At 35.7% G+C, this 20567-nt stretch overlaps 1 protein-coding gene across 1 annotated transcript; it reads left to right on the forward strand.

Annotated features, from left to right (window-relative positions):
• Positions 1 to 18038: 18038 nt before the first annotated feature.
• LOC115954277 (probable glucan endo-1,3-beta-glucosidase BG4) lies at positions 18039 to 19487 on the forward strand. The gene has a single exon (XM_031072189.1). It carries the CDS (start codon positions 18149 to 18151, stop codon positions 19232 to 19234), a length of 1086 nt encoding a protein of 361 aa, XP_030928049.1. The 5' UTR covers positions 18039 to 18148; the 3' UTR covers positions 19235 to 19487.
• The last annotated feature ends 1080 nt before the right edge of the window (positions 19488 to 20567 follow it).

The following is a 20567-nucleotide window of genomic DNA, read 5'->3' on the forward strand; positions in this document are numbered from 1 at the left end:
GCATTCCAAACTTCTATTTTCCTATTCTACTCATTAAAATAACATATCTTCATAATAAAATAATATATTCTAAAATTATATCTTTTCTCTCCCATCTCTCTCCTCTCTCTAATTTTTAGCTCTCTTCTATCTGCAACTTTTGCCGAAGCCTTCATTTCTCGCGAGGTGGTGAAATAAAACCCAAAACTTCCATCGCCTTCATTTTTGGCAAGCCTTCAAGAAAAAAACACATCAATCAAACAAAATCCAACAATAACATATCAACTCAAACACCCAAAACTTCATAGATTAACCAAAAACGCATCAATCAACAAAACCCACAAACAAAAAATCCTAAATTTCACAACTTGGCTTCAAAAAAACCCAAAACTTCATTCGTTCCATGACAAGCTTGTACTCGCACTTCTCATAGATGTGGCACTGAGTCTCGCACTTCCATGGGAGGTACAACTTGGCTTGCCTGCAAAAACAAGAATGACAAACAAGCTAGGAAAAAAAGATTCCAAATAAGACAGCAAAAACAAGTTCTATAAGTAATTCCTTAGTCAAGTTCTGATTCGCATAAAGTTGATTGTGAACATACACCATCATATGAAGTCCTGGAACCAGTGCCACGCATGGCAGCTGCTAACTTGGAACATTTCACTTTCCAACACTTAAGGAACACAAGCAACCGCATAACATAGTCATCCATTAAATTCACATATTCATCCATTTTATAAAATGTATTAAAATATTATAATATTAAAATTAACGAATATAACATTTTGAGCTTACCTTATATATTAAAGTGGAAGTTAAGAGAAAGTTCAATCAAGAATATAAATTATATTTTAATTTCTCTCCAATTTCTAATTAAGTATTATTCTAATTGTCCTATTATTTATTTGATGCCCAATGTTTCTATATTTTAGTTACACTTCACCTTCATGTTAAATATCATTCCAATTATATTTAAAATGTGCATCAAATATATATATATAAATATATATATATATATATATAAACTCAAAATTTTTTTTTCCTGAGAATATATAAACTCAATTTGAATGTATTACTTTTAATTTATATAATATTATGAATATGTACACTTGTATGAACTCAATATATAAACTCAATTTATGAATATTTCTTGCATTAGCAAGGGTTATAATTTATAAACTTGTTTTTGTATTCAAATTATCACCAAGGTTCTCAAGGAGTCAAGATTGGATAACTTGGGCGTTAAAGAACACAACCGCCAATTTCCAGCAACAGTTTAGACCTTAGATCAATAGTTTCGTGCCACATCAAATACACACACTACACCCGATTGACTGCTAGAATATCGGCGAGCCTACTGCCGATTAATCTTCCGGGTTTCCTCCACGTGTTCACGTGGCAAACACTATGACTGCGCATTCATCTCATCCTCTACGTAAGCCACTATCTTCTAACCAAAGTCGCCATACAAATACACGTCATGGAGGTTCAGGTACATAATAGATAGACGTACAATGTTTAATTGCGTGATTTGGTATTTATATTTAATTATTACAGCACATTGATTTGATTTAATTATAAGAAATATATGAAAGAATAAATAATGACATGCATGAATATTACAATATCGTAAAGTTATATAACAGAAGGAAATATGAAAATACAGAAGAAGAAAACGAATGGTTTGTTTAAACTAGTAGGAGTGACTGTCAAATATGATATATATGATTAGCCAATATGAACTCACTAAATATTCAACAATATTTTATGAATAATGAACATATTAAATTTGGGTTATAATTAAACAAATTGAGCCTATTCAATCAATATAAAAAAATTTATGACTAATTCATGTAATCGAACACAAGTCAAGCTCAAATGCATCACCAAACTAATTAAATAACATTTTGTTGCTTTATTCATGTTATTTTTAAACAAATTTGAGCTTGTTCAAGTGTTACGTGGTTAATTTATGCTTTCTTCATATATAATAAACCTCAAGAATAAAAATTGAGCTTGATGAATTAGTTAGACTAAATTCAATTATACTTGAATTTATAATTTATAATTGTTCAATTATTTAGATAAAATGACTATCATTTATTAAATTATAAAATTGAGATTCACCATTGTTGTATTATTTAAATCATTTATAATTTTATTATAAAATAAATTATTTACATAATTAAAAAAATTACAAATAATAATATATCTTATTAAAATCATTTATAATTTTATTATAAAATAAATTATTTACATAATAAAAAAAATTACAAATAATAATATATCTTATTAACTTACTATTTATAAAATTATAATCTAATCTCAAGACTATATAAATACACACACACACACACACACACATATATATATATATATATATATCTAAACATATGTTATTATTTCTACTTAAATCAACATAATATAATTTTTGAATTTAGCTCATTCAACAGTCAAAGCTTAAACATGAATTTTAGCTTGACTCTTTTGCTAAATAATCAAATATAAACAAACTTTGAATTGAATCCAAATAGTTCATAAACAATTCAATTCATTTACCCTAGTAATTACATAATGATTTAATTTCAAACAATTCATCAAATAGATAAAATCCAAATTAATAATAAATATTAACTAGGTCTCTTTTTTCTTTTCTTTTTTTATCAATACTACCAATATATATATATGTATATATGTATATATATTGTAAGGACACGATTCGTAACAAACTGTAACAGTGTTGGGTTCGTACGTAAAAAGGCCCAAACAATATGATTTGTAGAGCGTGGGTGTAAAGAACTAGATTAACTGTGGTATCTCCAAAAGACTCACTCTCAAGTATATTAAAGGTCTAAAGTTGGTACAACGATCGTTTTCTTTGGTGATCAATACAATTCTTTTTCTCTCCTTCTCCTCTTCTTCTTTTCTCTGTGCTTTTCTCTTTTTTCTTTTTCTGTTCCGATCTCCCTCTCGTATGTTCTTCTTTCAGTTTATATACCACCCTTTGCCTTTCATCCTTACCGCACACGTGTAGGTTGGGTTCGGAGGATTTCTTTCTGTCCCATCCAGCACCCCCTAGAACTTCCTACAGCTGCCTCCTTACTGTTCAGGTATCACCTCCACATTAATGCGGCCAGAGAGTTGGTTGAGAAGTCATTAATGCGGAGGCAGCTGTGATTATAGATATTTGTCTATCTTTTCCCTTTTACCCTTGGTCTGCGATCTTATCAGCATTGGTGACGTAATTCTGAGGCCCGGCTGCCACAAGACTGCGCCCTGTTTGTTCTCGGACGCACAGTGCCGAGGAGTATGGCGTCCTCGGACGAATACAGCACCTCACCCTCGTGATATTGACTACCACCTCCTTCAGTAATTATCCTATAACTGGGCTTGGCCTCTTCGAACGGATACGCATCCTCGGATGGGCTACAAGCCCAACAATCCTGACCTTAATGGGCCTATTGATCGAACGGCCCCCACATATATATATATATATATGGCCAATCACCAAAATTAAAAGGTTTTGAACCCAAAAAACTCTTCCTTGAGATGCATGCATACAAATGCTTTCTGCAATATATCAGATTTGTTTTATACTCATTGTTAAAACATAACTAGAGAAATATTCACATGTACTCTTCCTTCCATTCTTTCCTGGATTCATACCTTATCACATGTCACCGTACATATCATATATACCTTCATGTACTTGATAACGTGCCAATAACACTTTTCTTTGCTTGATTTCTAAAATCAATATTAAACAAAAGTATGTTGACAAATAGAAGCATAAAAAGAATGTCATGCACTGTATTTAAATACCCCTAACTGCCAATTCCGTTTCATACCAACTACCTCTCTCAAAGATTAAAAAGTAATAATAATAGAAATGGCTAAGCTTACTTTCTCTCGTGTTTTTCTCTTCATTTTCTTCATATCCTTCTTTGTTCAATCATCAAATGCAGCCTATAATGTGATCAGTTTTGGTGCAAAGCCAGATGGAAAAACTGAGGCAACAGAAGCATTCCTCAAGGCATGGCAATCAGCTTGTAACTCAGCCATAGCCTCCACCATTTACATCAAGGGAAGGTTCTTGCTAAAAGCAACTGTTTTTAGAGGGCCATGCAAGAACAGAATTACAGTTAAGATTGATGGAACACTTGTGGCCAAACTGCAGTTTCTTATTTCTCTCTCTCTCTCTCTTTCAGTCTCTCTCACTCGTTTTCTTGAACTTTTCGACTAAAAACAGAAAAAGCAAAATCTGGGTTGGTTGGTTGTTGTCGATTTAATAATATTTCCCACCTGTATCCTAGTATTTGGTTTTGTTTGGTTATGTTTTGGTGGAAGTTTGGTGAAGAAACAATTTTCAAATGTTTGATTTTAGCCCCAAAATAGCCCTTCAGGATTCTTCTTTTCTTCCCCGTGGGAGAAAAGGAGGATCTCAATGTTATGATAGTTCTTTCGAGCCCATTTTACACTATTTCTAATTGTAAGATATTCTTTTAGTTTATCCAAATCGCGTTCCTATCGTTTCGGTACATGAGGCGCGCTTTCATTCAGGTCTTTTACGAAGTGACGCAAATCCAACGGTTAAAGACTGCTTTGAAAATTGAGCGAGATTTATCTCGCTTGTAATTCTTTCTTTGAGATTCAGGCGAATTAATTGCCACCAGGTTTGCCTCCTATATAAGACACATAGGGGGGGTCGTTCTTCCTCATTTACAAATCCTTGAGTTCTGCGGGAGTTTCAAGCTCTTTAACTCTTTAGACTTTCCTAAAGGCCCTACCAAGGTGGTGATTGAGGTCTAGGGAATGAAGTGGCCAAGAATAAGGGTGAGGGTGAGGGAACCAAGCCCTCTTTAGAAGCCAAGGGCATCGCCAAGATTCAAGATGACACAGTTAAGGCAAGGGAAGCAGAGGCCAAAGACATTTCTTCCTTTCAACCGAGTAAGAAAGAAGTCTCTTTTCTTTCAACCAAAACCCGAAGCAGCTGTAGATCGCATCAGATTTTTGGTACGACAAAATTTGGGTTTCATCCGGCGCCGTGTGTCACGTGTGTGTAGATGTGGAGACGGACTAAGGTTGATCAAGCAAACCAACAAGAACGTGGGTAGGCAGGTGATCTGTCTCTTAGCCTTGATAGCAGAACATCTCGTAATTAGGAGAAGAGGGGTCCATCAAACGCTCCCGCCTCTTCTTCTTTCTCATCGCCGGTACCATCCATACTGGCTCGATTGCTGCTAGAACAAGATTGTGGATCTGGCGTCTCCACTTCTTCTTCTTTCTCATCGCCAATATCATCCATACTGGTTCGATTGCTACTAGAACAAGATTGTGGATTTACCGTTCCTATGGACTGCTTTTTATAGTTAGCTTTTGAAACAGGCTTGCCTAAGCCCTTTTGTATACGATGTATTTTCGCTTTATTTAATAAAAAGATAACTACATTTTACTTTACGAACCTTTCCTTTTCTGCAATAATTGTTTCATGAATGGGTGTGTTGGTATTTTTCTTTCAAATAGTACTTAGAACTGATGCTGTTGATGGTAATGAAAAGTTGTCACCGTGAGTTTATCAAAACTGACGGGCACCCGACCGCTAACTTTAAAAAAGTTAACTAAGTAGGACTAATCAGGAAAATAACCGTGTGCTCTATACTGCAAACAATGCAACCATCAAAGAACATGTAATTTAAAGTAAGCGGTCCGAGGGGACCACCGGGTACTAAGGTTCTTTTCAATATTTACAATGATGTTATAGCGTTAACTTCCCTTAAGCGTCTGGACGAGGACTCAGGCATGCGCTAGGTTCTGTTTAAGTACTTTATAGAGATTTCCTGGTGTTGATTTCCCCAAAACATCTGGTCCGAGGACTTAGGCATGCATTAGATTCTCTTTAAGCACTTTAAAAGTTGTCACGGAGTGTTAACCTTCTCACATCATCTAGTCCGAGGAACGAGGCATGATTGAGTTCAGCTTAAGCACTTAGAAAGTTGCTAGTGTGTGTTAATTTCCCCAAAACAGGAGGTCCAAGAACTCAGCATAGCTAAGGTTCTGTTTAATCGCTTCATAAGATTCCGGTGCGTGTTAATTTCCCCAAAGCAGGAGGTCCAAGGACCCGGCATAGTTAAGGTTCTGTTTAACCGCTTCATTAGATTCCAGTGCGTGTTAATTTCTCCAAAGCAGGAGGTCCGAGGACCCGGCATAACTAAGGTTCTGTTTAACCGCTTCATAAGATGTCGGTGCGTGTTAATTTCCCCAATGCAGGAGGTCCGAGGACCCAGCATAACTAAGGTTCTGTTTAACAGTTTCAAAAGATTTCAATGCGTGTTAATTTTCCCAAAGCAGGAAGTCCGAGGACCCGACATAGTTAAGGTTCTGTTTAACAGCTTCATAAGATGCCAATGTGAGTTAATTTCCCCAAAGCAGGAGGTCCGAGGACCCGGCATAACTAAGGTTTTGTTTAACCGCTTTATAAGATGTCGGTGCATGTTAATTTCCCCAAACCAGGAGGTCCGAGGACCCGACATAGCTAAGGTTTTGTTTAATAGTTTCAAAAGATTCTAGTGCGTGTTAATTTCCCCAAAGCAAGAGGTCCAAAGACCCGGCATAGCTAAGGTTCTGTTTAACCGCTTCATAAGAAGCCAGTGCATGTTAATTTCCCTAAAGCAGGAGGTCCGAGGACTCGACATAGCTAAGGTTCTGCTTAACCGCTTCATAAGATGTCGATGTGTGTTAATTTCCCCAAAGCAGGAGGTCCGAGGACCTGTCATAACTAAGGTTCTGTTTAACAGTTTCAAAAGATTCCAATTCATGTTAATTTCCCCAAAGCAAGAGGTCCGAGGACTCAGCATAGCTAAGGCTCTGTTTAATCACTTCATAAGGTGTTGGTGCGTGTTAATTTCCCCAAAGCAGGAGGTTCGAGGACCCGGCATAGCTAAGGTTCTGTTTAACAGCTTCAAAAGATTCCAGTGCATGTTAATTTCCCTAAAGCAGGAGGTCCCGACCTGACATAGCTAAAGTTCTGTTTAATTGTTTTAAAATATGCCAGTGCGTGTTAATTTCCCCAAAGCAAGAGGTCCGAGGACCCGGCATAGCTAAGGTTCTGTTTAACCGCTTCATAAGATGTCGGTGTGTGTTAATTTCCTCAAAGTAGGAGGTTCGAGGACCCGGCATAGCTAAGGTTTTGTCTAACAACTTCAAAAAATTCCAGTGCGTGTTAATTTCTCCAAAGCAGGAGGTCCAAGGACTTGACATAGTTAAGATTCTGTTTAATTGCTTCATAAGATGTCAGTGCGTGTTAATTTCCCCAAAGCAGGAGGTCCGAGGACCCAGCATAGCTAAGGTTCTGTTGAACCACTTCATAAGATGTCTGTGCGTGTTAATTTCCCCAAAGCAGGAGGTCCGAGGACCCGACATAGCTAAAGTTCTGTTTAACAGCTTCAAAAGATTCTAGTGCATATTAATTTCCCCAAAGCAGGAGGTCTGAGAACCCGGCATAGTTAAGGTTTTGTTTAACTGCTTCATAAGATGTCAGTGCATGTTAATTTCCCTAAAGCAGGAGGTCTGAGGACCCGACATAGCTAAGGTTCTGTTTAACAGCTTCAAAAGATTTCAGTGTGTGTTAATTTCCCCAAAACAGGAGGTCCGAGGACCCGGCATAGCTAAGGTTCTGTTTAACTGCTTCATAAGATGCCAGTGCGGGTTAATTTCCCTAAAGCAGGAGGTTCGAGGACCCGGCATAGCTAAGGTTCTGTTTAATCGCTTCATAAGATGTCAGTGCATGTTAATTTCCCCAAAGCAAGAGGTCCGAGGACCCGGCATAGCTAAGGTTCTGTTTAACAGTTTCAAAAGATTCCAGTGCGTGTTAATTTCCCCAAAGCATGAGGTCCGAGGACCCGGCATAGCTAAGGTTTTGTTTAACTGCTTCATAAGTTGTCAGTGTGTGTTAATTTCCCCAAAGCAGGAGGTCTCGAGGACCCGGCATAGCTAAGGTTCTGTTTAACAGCTTCAAAAGATTCCAGTGCATATTAATTTCCCCAAAGCAGGAGGTCCGAGGACCCGGCATAACTAAGGTTTTATTTAACTGCTTCATAAGATGCCAGTGCGTGTTAATTTCCCTAAAGCAGGAGGTCCAAGGACCCGGCATAGCTAAGGTTCTGTTTAACCACTTCATAAGATGTCGGTGCATGTTAATTTCCCCAAAGCAGGAGGCCTGAGGACTCGGCATAGCTAAGGTTCTGTTTAACAGTTTCAAAAGATTCCAGTGCATGTTAATTTCCCCAAAACAGGAGGTCCGAGAACCCGGCATAGGTAAGGTTCTGTTTAATTGCTTCATAAGATGCCAGTGCAAGTTAATTTCCCCAAAGCAGGAGGTCCGAGGACCCGGCATAGTTAAGGTTCTATTTAATCGCTTCCTAAGATGTCAGTGCGTGTTAATTTCCCCAAAGTAGGAGGTCCGAGGACCTGGCATAGCTAAGGTTCTGTTTAACAATTTCAAAAGATTCCAGTGCATGTTAATTTCCCCAAAGCATGAGGTCTGAGGACCCGGCATAACTAAGGTTTTGTTTAACCGCTTCATAAGATGCCAATGCGTGTTAATTTCCCCAAAGCAGGAGGTCCCAAGGACCCGACATAGCTAAGGTTCTGTTTAACCGCTTCATAAGATGTCGGTACGTGTTAATTTTCCCAAAACAGGAGGTCCAAGGACCCGTCATAGTTAAGGTTCTGTTTAACAGTTTCAAAAGATTCCAGTGCGCGTTAATTTCCCCAAAGCAGAAGGTCCGTGGACTCAGCATAGCTAAGGTTCTGTTTAATCGCTTCATAAGATGTCGGTGCATGTTAATTTCCCCAAAGCAGGAGGTTCGAGGACCTGACTTAGCTAAGGTTCTGTTTAACCGCTTCATAAGATGTCGGTGCATGCTAATTTCCCCAAAGTAGGAGGTCCGAGGACCCGGCATAGCTAAGGTTCTGTTTAACAGCTTCAAAAGATTCTAGTGCGTGTTAATTTCCCTAAAGCAGGAGGTCCAAGGACCTGGCATAGCTAAGGTTCTGTTTAACCGCTTCATAAGATGTCAGTGTGTGTTAATTTTCCCAAAGCAAGAGGTCCGAGGACCCGGCATGGCTAAGATTCTGTTTAACCACTTCATAAGATGTCGGTGTGTGTTAATTTTCCCAAAGCAGGAGGTCCGAGGACCTGGCATAGCTAAGATTATGTTTAACCGCTTCAAAAGATTAGAAGATACCAATATATTCCTTCCAAAATAGAAGTTTTTGCAGGGAAATTGTGCCAACCGATTTTCCATCCATGCTTTGATTCTCGGCTTCTTTCTCCAATGGGGATTTAGCAAACCGAGCTACTAGACTCGCGAGAACTAGCCCCTTGACAAGTGTACGGGGCATATACTTGATGTTAGTAACCCCTAGAACTGTGCCCCATTTAGCAACCCTCCCCGCGTAATCATTACTTCGAAGTGTAGACCTGAGCGAAAGCTGAGTTATGACAGCAACTGTGCGTTCTTGGAAATAATGGGGAGGCTTTCTTGCAGCATGCACCACCGCCAAAATGGTCTTCTTGAGGGACTCCTGCTGATAGGAGTTAGATCCTACCATTATAAACCATTGCACTCACTAACACACAAACTCTTCCCAAAGACGACGCCAATTGTAGGGACACGTTTTGCAGCCCAAGCCCAAGATGTATGAGATCTTGGACCAGTGAACCCAGTACAATAAATTTGTAGAGAGTGGGTCAAAGAGTTAGGTTTTAGTGCATGGATAACAGTTAATATGGTGTTCATGATAATCAAGCAGGGATGAGCTGAATTTATTAAAAAAGGTTGATCCTTGGCACAATCCGAGGAGCTTTTTCTAGTACGTCTTGAGTGGTGGTGGTCACCCAGTCCCCCTTCAGATTGCCTCCTGCCCCCCATTTTATACTAGCTTCCTTCCTCTCCCCAACGTCCACGTGTAGATTTAGATTCATAGTGCTGATACTTGTCCCATTAACCCCTCCCAAAAGTCGTTGGGAGTGGTTGTAAAGGCTGAAAAGCATGGCTCTGTTAGGTACAGAGCACTCAATGCAATAATGGCAGTTTTCCCTTAGATATTTCCATTCCTTCCATGGTCCTCTTCTGTCTTGGTACTTATCTCATTCCATGGAATAACCCAAAATGTCACTCTCAGTGGTAGGCCGTTCCCTTCGTCCTCGGCAATACCTGGCTGAGGAGGGGTTCTTCCCATGGCCGAAGGGGGGTTCTTCCTTAGACTGGGCCCTTGGCCCAACGTATATATTAGTATGGGCTCCATGGTCTGTTCCCCCCACAATAACATTCTAAAAACTAAAAGATTTTTAACTCCTAACTAAGAGATAGGGATGAGTTTATGTCAACACTTTTTTTTTGTTGAGAGATGATAGGGGGAATGTGATTACTGTCTTATTTGAGAAAATCCCCTACTTGGGTTCAGTGGATGTGCTGGAGGCCTTAGCTGCAAGAAGAGCTGCAAAATTTTTCGTGGAGTTAGGCTTATCTTATTCTGAACTAGAAGGTGATTCCAAGGTGGTATGTAGGGCTTTGAGGGTTGCGGATTGGGGTCACTCCTTCATTGGTCAGATTGTCAAAGACACTTTGTCTATTGTAGGTTTGCTTAGAACCTTTTCTTTCTCTCATACTAGGCAGTAGGGCAATTGTGTAACCCATGCTTTGGCCAAGAGAACAATTGTCTCTTTTCCTTTACTAGTCTGGATAGAGCATGTTCCACCAAACATCTGTCATTTTGTTATTTCTAATTTCCAACAACTTAATAATATTACTTAGTTTTGATTCTCAAAAAAGAAAAAAAAAATAGACAGGGAAATTCTATTATTCATAACCTTGCTAGACATGTTAGTAGTTTCTTGGTGTAGATGGAGGATATTCCTCCACACCTTAGTGTTGTATTTGTAGCCGATCTACCTAGCTTTTCTTAATAAAATTTATAGCATTCCTCTATAAAAAAATTATTATAATAATAAAATTTAAAAAAAAAAAAATAACCCTAATCATGATATCAACATTTATGCTTGTTTCTAAAAAAAAAAAAAAATTATTGTTAATTCTAAAGGAAAAAAAAAATGTCCATATCTCTAATTTTATTTAAATAAAAATTTAATGTTTTTATTAAAAAGATGTACTATTATATATCTAGGATATGCTATTATGGTATAAGAGTAATAAGTAACTAGATGAAAGAAACAATGCATTAATAATATATAAATTATAACTTTCCTATTTTCATAAAATACATTAAATATAATTTGAATTAATGAGTTATTTAAGGGGCATTATTTAAATTTATATCTTAAATTTTTTTTACCAAAAATATAGGGGAGGACAGGTTTGCCCCCCTAGCCACAACACCCCCCCCCCCCCCCGCACACCTGTGCACACGCACGCTGAAGAGCTCACTCATTGTGTGCGACTTTCCATTTTCTCGCATGAATAATGGCATCACATAAGGTAGTGATTAGAAACCTTGGGTTGATTTCATTTTAAAAATTTTGATAAAATGTTGTGCTGCAATATTGTAATCATTATAGAGTGTTGTTAACATGTACTCTTAGGACATTTATTAATTAACAAATTTAAGAAAGTTTTGATACTACATTCATAGGAAATATAAGAAGTTCTCATGAAAGTTAGTAAGTTTTTTTCTTTTTCCATAAATAGTTTTTAAAAATATTTTCTAAACCAATATCTTTAAAACATCCGTTAATTTTTCTCATTGTTATATCCATATTACTTAAATCCTTTAAAATAATAATTAAAAATAATTAAAAATCCTAAAGCATGGATGATGTAAGTGATAGAAAATGGTATTCACACTGGATGCCATCCGGACTTGTGCTTGAGAAATCTGATATTACACAACAGTTGCCACGAGAACCATTGGCCACATAGAGAAAAGGGTAGTGGAGTATACATTGGCCTTGGCAAATGAGAAATTCAGTTAATTGAAATCCAGAATTGCTTGCCTAGGATCCACCTGCACCAAGCTGGATCAAACAGAATGTAGAGACTGCAGTGTCTGAAAACCTTACTGCTTTGGCTGCAGTGACTAGAAATGATCAATAAAAGTGAGGTTCTCCAGTTCTGGGATAGAATCCATGATCTATATTTGCTCCCCTTTGCAAGCAGAAGCTGCTGCCAGTCTGCCACTCTTTGGGCTATTCAGCTGGCTAATAGCAAAGTGCATGTGGCGGCAGCTTAATTTATCATTGAATTGGAGACGCGAAACCCTGTTTTTATCCTCTAATCAGAAATCTTGGATGAATCCCATGCTGATTGGTCTATTGCCTAGACTAATTAGTAACATTCAGGCTTTTTAAAATTGTTAGCAATTGTAATAATATTGCTGCTTGTGTCTGCAAAGCATGTAGTTAGGCTTAGTAGGTCTTTTTGTTTCCAATAAGTGCAATCCTCCTTGTGTCATAGCTGATGCTTGTAAGGTAGATTATTCTCTAGTTTCTTGTTGGATGAAATTGACGTTTTATCACCAAAAAAGAAGAAGAAGAAGAGAGACAGTGGTTTTCTGCATTGCTAGACATGCATCCACTCATGGGGTGCATATATATATATATATATATATATATAGCCACTCTAGATTACTTCAAAAGCCACTGTCGGAGTAACATATGAAACTTTACTCTATGGAACTTTAACTGACCAACTCCAATTGAAGAGCAAGAGGAAGATTTGCACCAGCCCCTTCTGCAATCTGCATCATTCGATCCAAAAGCTGCAAGTTTCTCCATGCATTGATATATAATTCCAAAAGAGGAAGCCATGTTCCTGCTAAGGAGGTGCTGCTATTCAAACTGGGTGGGCGAATGTATTTGAGAAATATTCAAAAATAAGAGAACGTGGATTATGAATTAGGTCAAATGAGATTTCTTTTTTATAATTATGTTGAATGAGATTGTGCTTCGTCTATTTCAATGGAAAACATCGTGTAAAAATAGTTTTCATATTTTTTTTTTGTGTTTTGTAAAAAAAAAAAAAAAAAAAAAAAAAAAAAAAAAGAGTCAAATAAAAACTATTTTTGGTTAACTAAAAAAATATGGCTTATTTTTAGAAATTATTTTCTACTATTTTTTTTGGAAAACAACTCTATCTCATAACAAGATAAATAAGAAAAGTTAAGGGATTTTTTTTTTTTTTTAACTCATTTAAGGTTGCTATCAACCATAGGAAAATAAGATAGTTTTATAAAAAATACATTTTGAAAAACAACTTATTTTCTAAAAAAAATTGTCACTGAAACAAACAAAACAAATTGCTTAAATAAAATGCAGCCACATTAATATTGCTAGAATTTGGAACAGACAAAATATATATATATATATGTAAGGACTCAATTTGTAACGACCCCAAAATGATGTTGGGTTCGCACGTCAATGACCCAAACAATATAATTTGTAGAGCGTGGGCTTGAAAGGCTAGGCCTTCGTCACTGTGAGGTAGGTGGTCATGGTACTTGTAAGGAGATGAACCATGTTTGCTCAAGAAGTCTTTCTCCTCGGCATGGCCTGGGAGGCTCTTATTCTTGGCCTTTTTTCCCAGCCCCCTCTTTTGGATTGCTTACCTCTCTTTTTATATTAGCCTTCACTCTTCCTCCAACGTCCACGTGTAGGTTCAGCTTTCCAAGGCTGATACTTGTCCCATCAGCCCATACCCAAAGTGGTTGGGGGTGGTTGTAAAAGCTGAAGAACATTACTCTGTCTGGCGCAGAGTATTTAATTGCAGAAATAGTAGCCTTTCCTTTTTTCTTTGTCGCCAAGTTGTCCAGGAGTCCTTTCTCCATCAACGTGGATGTGTTCGATTTTTCCCTAAACTGTTCCTATACCGTTCTTGCCCTTTCTTTTAGGAGTGCTTTGGGATGCTGAGGACAGAATCATCATCGGCTATGTCTCAAGGCAATTTGGACTTTCATTATATGTTCTCGGCAATGCCTCTCCTCGGCTCGGGCCTTGGGTCCTAATGTAAAGTGGGCCAGGGTCACAAATTCTCTGACCCCACAATATATATATTAATAAAATTGAAAGTGAAGAAGTTAATGATTAAAATTATTAGTAAAATTAAAACTATTATTATTTTACCAAAATACTTTCAAAATTGAAATGCATAAAACCCTATATATATATATATGTGGGAGGGGGGGGGGGGGTGGTTAAATCACGTTTATATATATATATATATGGTTAAATCACGTTTTTGAATCATGAGTTTGTGTGTGTGTTTTTTACTCTTTTTTTTTTAGGCAATTTAGCAAAAGCTCAAAATGAACTCAATTCACTTTTCGCGAGCAACTATTATTTTAATTTGAATGGAATATATAGATAATATGATGTGTCTGACATATATAATCACCCACTCGTACAGGGGTGGGCTCACAAGTATCATGACCTGTTAGCTAGTTAAGGTCCATCAAAAAAGTAGTGATAATAATAAAATATGAATCATCATTTTTTATTTTAATTTTTGTGCTTAATAAAATTAGAATCATCATGAACTTGTTACTTTCAGATTTTACATGCAAAAATGAGATTGGTCATACTCCAGCAGTACATGCTTCACTTCACGTACATATATACTGATTTAGACACCTTCTAACTTTGCACATCGATCCATCCCAAATTCACAACAATAAGACAGAAAATGAAAATCCTGTTCCCATTAGTAAAACGTAATTAGAGTGATGAACCAAAATCATGTCATTCATTACCATTCTTCCTTCCAGCACTAGTTTTATGTATATATATTTACCTAAACAAAGCCTTAACTGATTAAAACTCTAAAATGAACTAGAAAAAAAGAAAAAAAAAGAAAGAAAAGAAACTATTTGCGACAATATTGTCCTGCAATTTTTTTTTTCTGGTTTGTCATCATTACCATGGTGCGCTTCAGAATCACGGGAGGTGAGCTGAAACCTGAGATTGAAATGTCATCTTCTGGAACTATTCTTGAACTAAAAGAGCGGATTTATGAGCTTTGGAATGTGGAAGTTGCAAGGCAAACCCTTTTTTTTGATGCCACAGAGCTGGAAAATGATCGCACCATTGAATCTTATGAGTTTCAGCCATTTGAAACGCTGGGTTTAGTTGTCACACCACTTTCTGGAGATCCAAAATTTGACATTTTAGTGAAATCCTCTACCGCTGAAGATTGCATTAGGGTGAGAGAAACACAAAAGGTGGCTGATTTGAGGAGGAAAATTGAAAGGCGTTGGGGCATTCTAGCTCAAAAAATCACTCTTCTCAGCCATTCCATTGAAATGAATGATGATCATCTGCTATCTGCATATTATGTTAATCGGGATTCTATAGTTGAAGTTAAGGTCTCCATTGAATCTCGCTGATATTTGATGGAAAAGCATTGCCAACTGTTAGTAGTAAGAAATAAGCTTGATATTATGTTAGTAAGAATAAGTCAAATTATGACAATTACCTTTAAGACGATAGAATAATTGTTCATTCATGGACAACGTAATTATATAATCGTTTTCTAAATTCAGCTAGTAATTATATAAAAAAATAATTCAGCAAAAAAAAATTATATAATAAAATAAATTTATTCAGAAATAAAATCAGTCCTTGTATTGTCCAATTTGAAACTAACGATAATAATACAAAATTCACATTATGTGCTAGAATTCCTTGCATAAAACATCAATAACAACCCTGAACAAAGCAACTCTGCAGCCAAAAGTATTTTGCTATCTGACTTCATTAGAAGGAAATCAGAAGAATATGAACGTCAAAATATAATACACAAAGCATGTGGTGCGAAAGTTGGATGGTCCAGCATTGTGCTGAGTTCCTTTGATGTGCAAACAATGGTGGAACCCATAGATGGCGAGATTAAGCATTATGTGCATGCTTTTATATATATATATATATATATATGAATTGGATTCAAGTTATACCTAATATAACTCTAAAAAACATTACACCATGTATAACTTATTACTAAATTTATATTTTAAAAATCCAACCGTTAAATTATATGTTATATGTTCTTAATATATATGTCAATTTTCATATATATATATATATATATATATATATTAAATGTCAAAATTTGTCATTTATCCTAATTTGAGATTTATGTGTTTTTCCAATTATCCTTATATATTTGCCCATCACTAAAATAGCAAAGAGTGGGATGAGACCTGGCCAAAAAAATGAACACAACCGCACACACGAAATATATACCACTGGATGTTTGGTTATAGAGATAATATATAGTATTTTGCTGAATTGGCATCTCAAAGCATTGTGTAAAAACAAGTTGAATGTCAAGAAAGAGTTAAACAATTGCAATGACAAAAGCTTTCACCTTCATAGTTATTAAACTTCAAGTCGCGTATAAAGTTGGTCTTTACTATTGGGTCTAGTAAATAGGTACTCTTATAGCATTTTTTAATGGACTGTTTTGGTAAAGTTTTAATACCACTTTTATGTAAAATATAAAATATTGTCAAAGATTTCTAAAAATATATTCTAAACTAATGCCCTTAAAACATTCATTAACTTTTCCCTTTACTATATATAGTGTTTTGCACTTGTTTATTAAGTCCAAATGTCATTTATTTGGGAATTTTAACTAACTTAGAGAGAGGGATTCTATTTTTCTGTTTAGTTAGTTAGTTTTGTTTCCCTGTTTTCATATATATTGTACATAGTACAGTGTAATTGATTCAATTAAATACAATTGAGGTACTTTTTCTTCTCAAACTTGATAAATTTGAACGTTGCTTCTCTATATTAAGAGGTTTCAATTAAAGTATAAAGCTTTTGGCAAATTAGAATTTTCTTTAAATGCGTGACACTAATGTAAGAGTAATTCTAAAACTACAAGCTATTCTACAACTTTTTGCCACAAGCATTCACATTCTATTAGGCAAAGAAGTGGTGTAATAGTTTGTGATATTAGATTTGTTTTTCTTAACATAGCCAAAAGATATACATTAATTAATTTAGGAATTCTAAATTCTGGGCAACACGCATTAATTTAAGAATTGTACGTTCCAAGATTAGTTACCAGACAATGTTATCTACCATTAAAAACTTACGGATAATGTTTGAAGTTGCTAGCTACCACCATATATATCACGTATTGAAGACAGAAAAAAGCCACGATTTACAAATCGTCCCATTTGTCTTCTTTTTATCTTTTTTTTTTTTCGTCTGAAGTCCTTAATTCCTTATCATCATAAAAAGACTTGAGAGTTGAGACAGCACAAAGAGGTCCCTTTCTCCATAGAACAATATATAGTATCTATCAGAAAATTTCGATTGACAGGTGCATGTTAGATGCTTTCAATAACTGTTTCATTTTAGAGTATCTTACAAACAATGCGTACATACCATGCAAGTTAGCCACTCTTTTGCTTGGGTTTCACTGTCATCTTTATGCGATAATCGAAGGGTACTAAATGACTAGTTATGATAATTTTGTTCAAATTGATCATTTACTAATTAAACATAAATCGGGTAAAAGTATAAAACAATTCACTCTTTGCTTGCCATATGGGCTTCATGCAAAGTATACAAATATTTAAACAAAAAGCGTTTTTTTTTTTTTATAATGTTGAAAAACAAAATTTTATGATGAATATATATAAATATATATATATATATATATTAATGCGGTTCTAGTAATGCATATTTGCATATATAACAGTTGTTTAAAAAATGTGATACAAAGTTAAGAAAAAAAAAAAAAAAAACAGAAAGCAAAAGAGACGTGACACTGAAACAGAGTTAAGGAAAAACAATATACAAAAGAGATGTGCCAACACAGGACTCTGATACAAAGAAAAACAAAAGGCAGAAAGGGATTTGTTGAATGATAAATACTGAATAAATTATTGATAAACAAAAGAGCCTATAAATAGGCTTAACATCACAACACTTTATCTAGCATTAACCACAACTACTATAAAATAGGAAAGCACCATCCATAACTCCTACAAACTAGCTAGAATAGCAATGTGAAACACTTCACAGCCATGAAATCTGGTTGAGATCAAATAACCAAATATCCTATAGACTCGGTCAAACTACCAAATATCCAAAGATACTTCCAATTAAATATTATAAAATAAAACATTAAATCTTAACAAAATGATGGCACCTTTCTGGATTGCGTCAATTCTGTTGGCTATTGCAACCATTAATCACAACAACAATGGCATTGTTCAAGCAGATATTTTATATGCAGGTATTGTCTATGGAACGCCCGGAAATAACACACCTGACACAGTTGAAGCATTGGCTGTTTGCCGTAAATATGGTATTCGGAGAATAAGGATTATGGAAACCGATGACCTTGCAATCCAATCTCTAAGGAGTATGGGAATTGAAGCAACTCTTGGCGTAAAAGATGAATATTTGCCTGGCCTAGCATCAAGCTATGAAGCTGCAAAGTCATTGTTTGAAATCTATTTGCAGCCCTACGTTCCTTCTGAATTTGTCGTTAACTATATTGTTGTTGGCAACAAAGTTATCCCTGGACCCAATGGCAAGTATGTTTTGCCGGTAGTGAAAAATCTTCAAAGGGTACTCGCCGATAAGAACTTAACTCAAATAAAAGTGGCAACTGCGGTGTCCACTGACGTATTGAGAACGATTTTTCCACCTTCACATGCTGCATTCTCAGAAAAGGCACAAGGGGATTTGATACCACTTTTACAACATTTACAAGAAACAAATTCACCCTTATTCATCGATGTGTATCCTTACCATTATTTTGCAGCCGGACAAATCCGTCAGGATTTTGCAACATTTTCTACACATAAAGCTCAGTATTGGGACAAGACGTTAGGTTATTGGAACATGTTTGATGTCTTGGTGGATGCTTTCTTTTGGGCAATGGAGAAACGTGATTTGGATGTGAAAATGGTTATTGGTGAAACAGGTTGGCCTGCCGATGGGAATGGTGGATTGACTACTCCAGAACTTGCAAGGACATATAATCAGAATTTTCTAAGACATATCACTGCAGGACATGGTACGCCAAAAAGACCATACACTTACCGGGAAGGGTTTATTTATTCCATGTTCTATGAAAATGATAAACCAACAGGAATTGACCAAAGGTTTGGAGTATTCTATACGAACAAAGAACCAGTTTATCATTTATATTTTCCTTATCCTAAGAAACATGGACGAAAGGGAAAGTCAGAGAAATTATTCAATACAACAGGATGACAGCCACTTGCGCTCTCATGGAACAACAAAATTAAACTATTCTAAATTTCAATGATATATATATTTTAAAATTAATAATTGCTAAGAATACTTGTATTGAATAGTTGGCTATTATCATGTAGTATTTGTGATTTTCTTTGCATATGTAAAATGCATTATACAAGGGAATATATTTGGGGCTCTAAATATTTATCGTGTGGCCTTGCTGGATAGAATTGGCCTATCATATGATATAACATATCATTGTACTGATGTTGAGGAGTTTCTTTTGTACATCAATTTTAATGCACTCTCTGTCCCATAACAAAGTGGTTCTCACCCAAAGAGTCTATGACTACAACCTTTACCATTTCCCACAACTATTTGAATCTATATGGCTTACTTTGAGCAGTAGAAAATAAGGATTTCAAATCTTCTATCCCACTTTTCCTGCTCCACTCTATATTCTACTAATAAAAGCTTGCCACGTATTCATCTAATTAATTAAATACTACCATTAATTAATAATGATAATATTAATAAGTCAATAATGATAGTATTTAATTAATTATGTTAACACGTGGCAAGCTTTTATTGGTGGAGTATAAAATAGAGCAGGAAAGTAGGAAAGAAAATTTAGATTCGAAAATAAGTGGTACGTTTATGTGTAAATGATTGGCGGCCATATATAGTCCACCATATAGGATGGTAGTGAAAAAAAATATGATAAAGAATTAAAGATTGTGGTCTTAGAAATATTGGATTCCCACTAGCTGTGAGACACTAATTGCATACAACTGATGTATAAAATAACTCTAAGATATTGTTAAGAGTGTTTCAGTTTTGAATTTGGATCACACTATCTCATAAGTTGCCAGTGCATAATTTTGGGCAGACTTGAAATTGTGTGAATGGTTTGACCCAAGTAAGGGGGGCAAATTATGACCCAATTATCAACCCTGTTGAACCAACCCAATGTGTAGGTTCAATTGTTTTGTCAGCTTATAAAAAATTTCGTGTGTATTGGTCTAGTTGGGGGGTTTTCTCAAATTAAATCTTGTTGGATTGAGAAATTCTCAACCCAAACCAACCCAACCCATCCGTGTAGAAGCCAACCCAACCCACATGGATTGGGTTAGTAGATTATACTTACATGTTTTGTATAAGTTGTTTAAGAAATTTTTTCAATAAATCATTACAATTCACATAATATGCCTAAATTGTATTTCAAATTTTCAAATTCATTAAAAATAATTCACAGAATACCAATTTAAATAAAAATAAGAGTAATAGAATAAAATTATAGATATGGGGATTAGATTAAATGGATTGAAAAAAACCTATCAACTCCAAC

This window comes from Quercus lobata, chromosome 7 (assembly GCF_001633185.2).
Source record: "Quercus lobata isolate SW786 chromosome 7, ValleyOak3.0 Primary Assembly, whole genome shotgun sequence".
NCBI lineage: Eukaryota > Viridiplantae > Streptophyta > Magnoliopsida > Fagales > Fagaceae > Quercus > Quercus lobata.

Bases quoted from the DNA above. Each gene is read 5' to 3' on its own strand.
- LOC115954277 (XM_031072189.1), top strand. From the start codon at position 18,149: ATGATGGCACCTTTCTGGATTGCGTCAATTCTGTTGGCTATTGCAACC.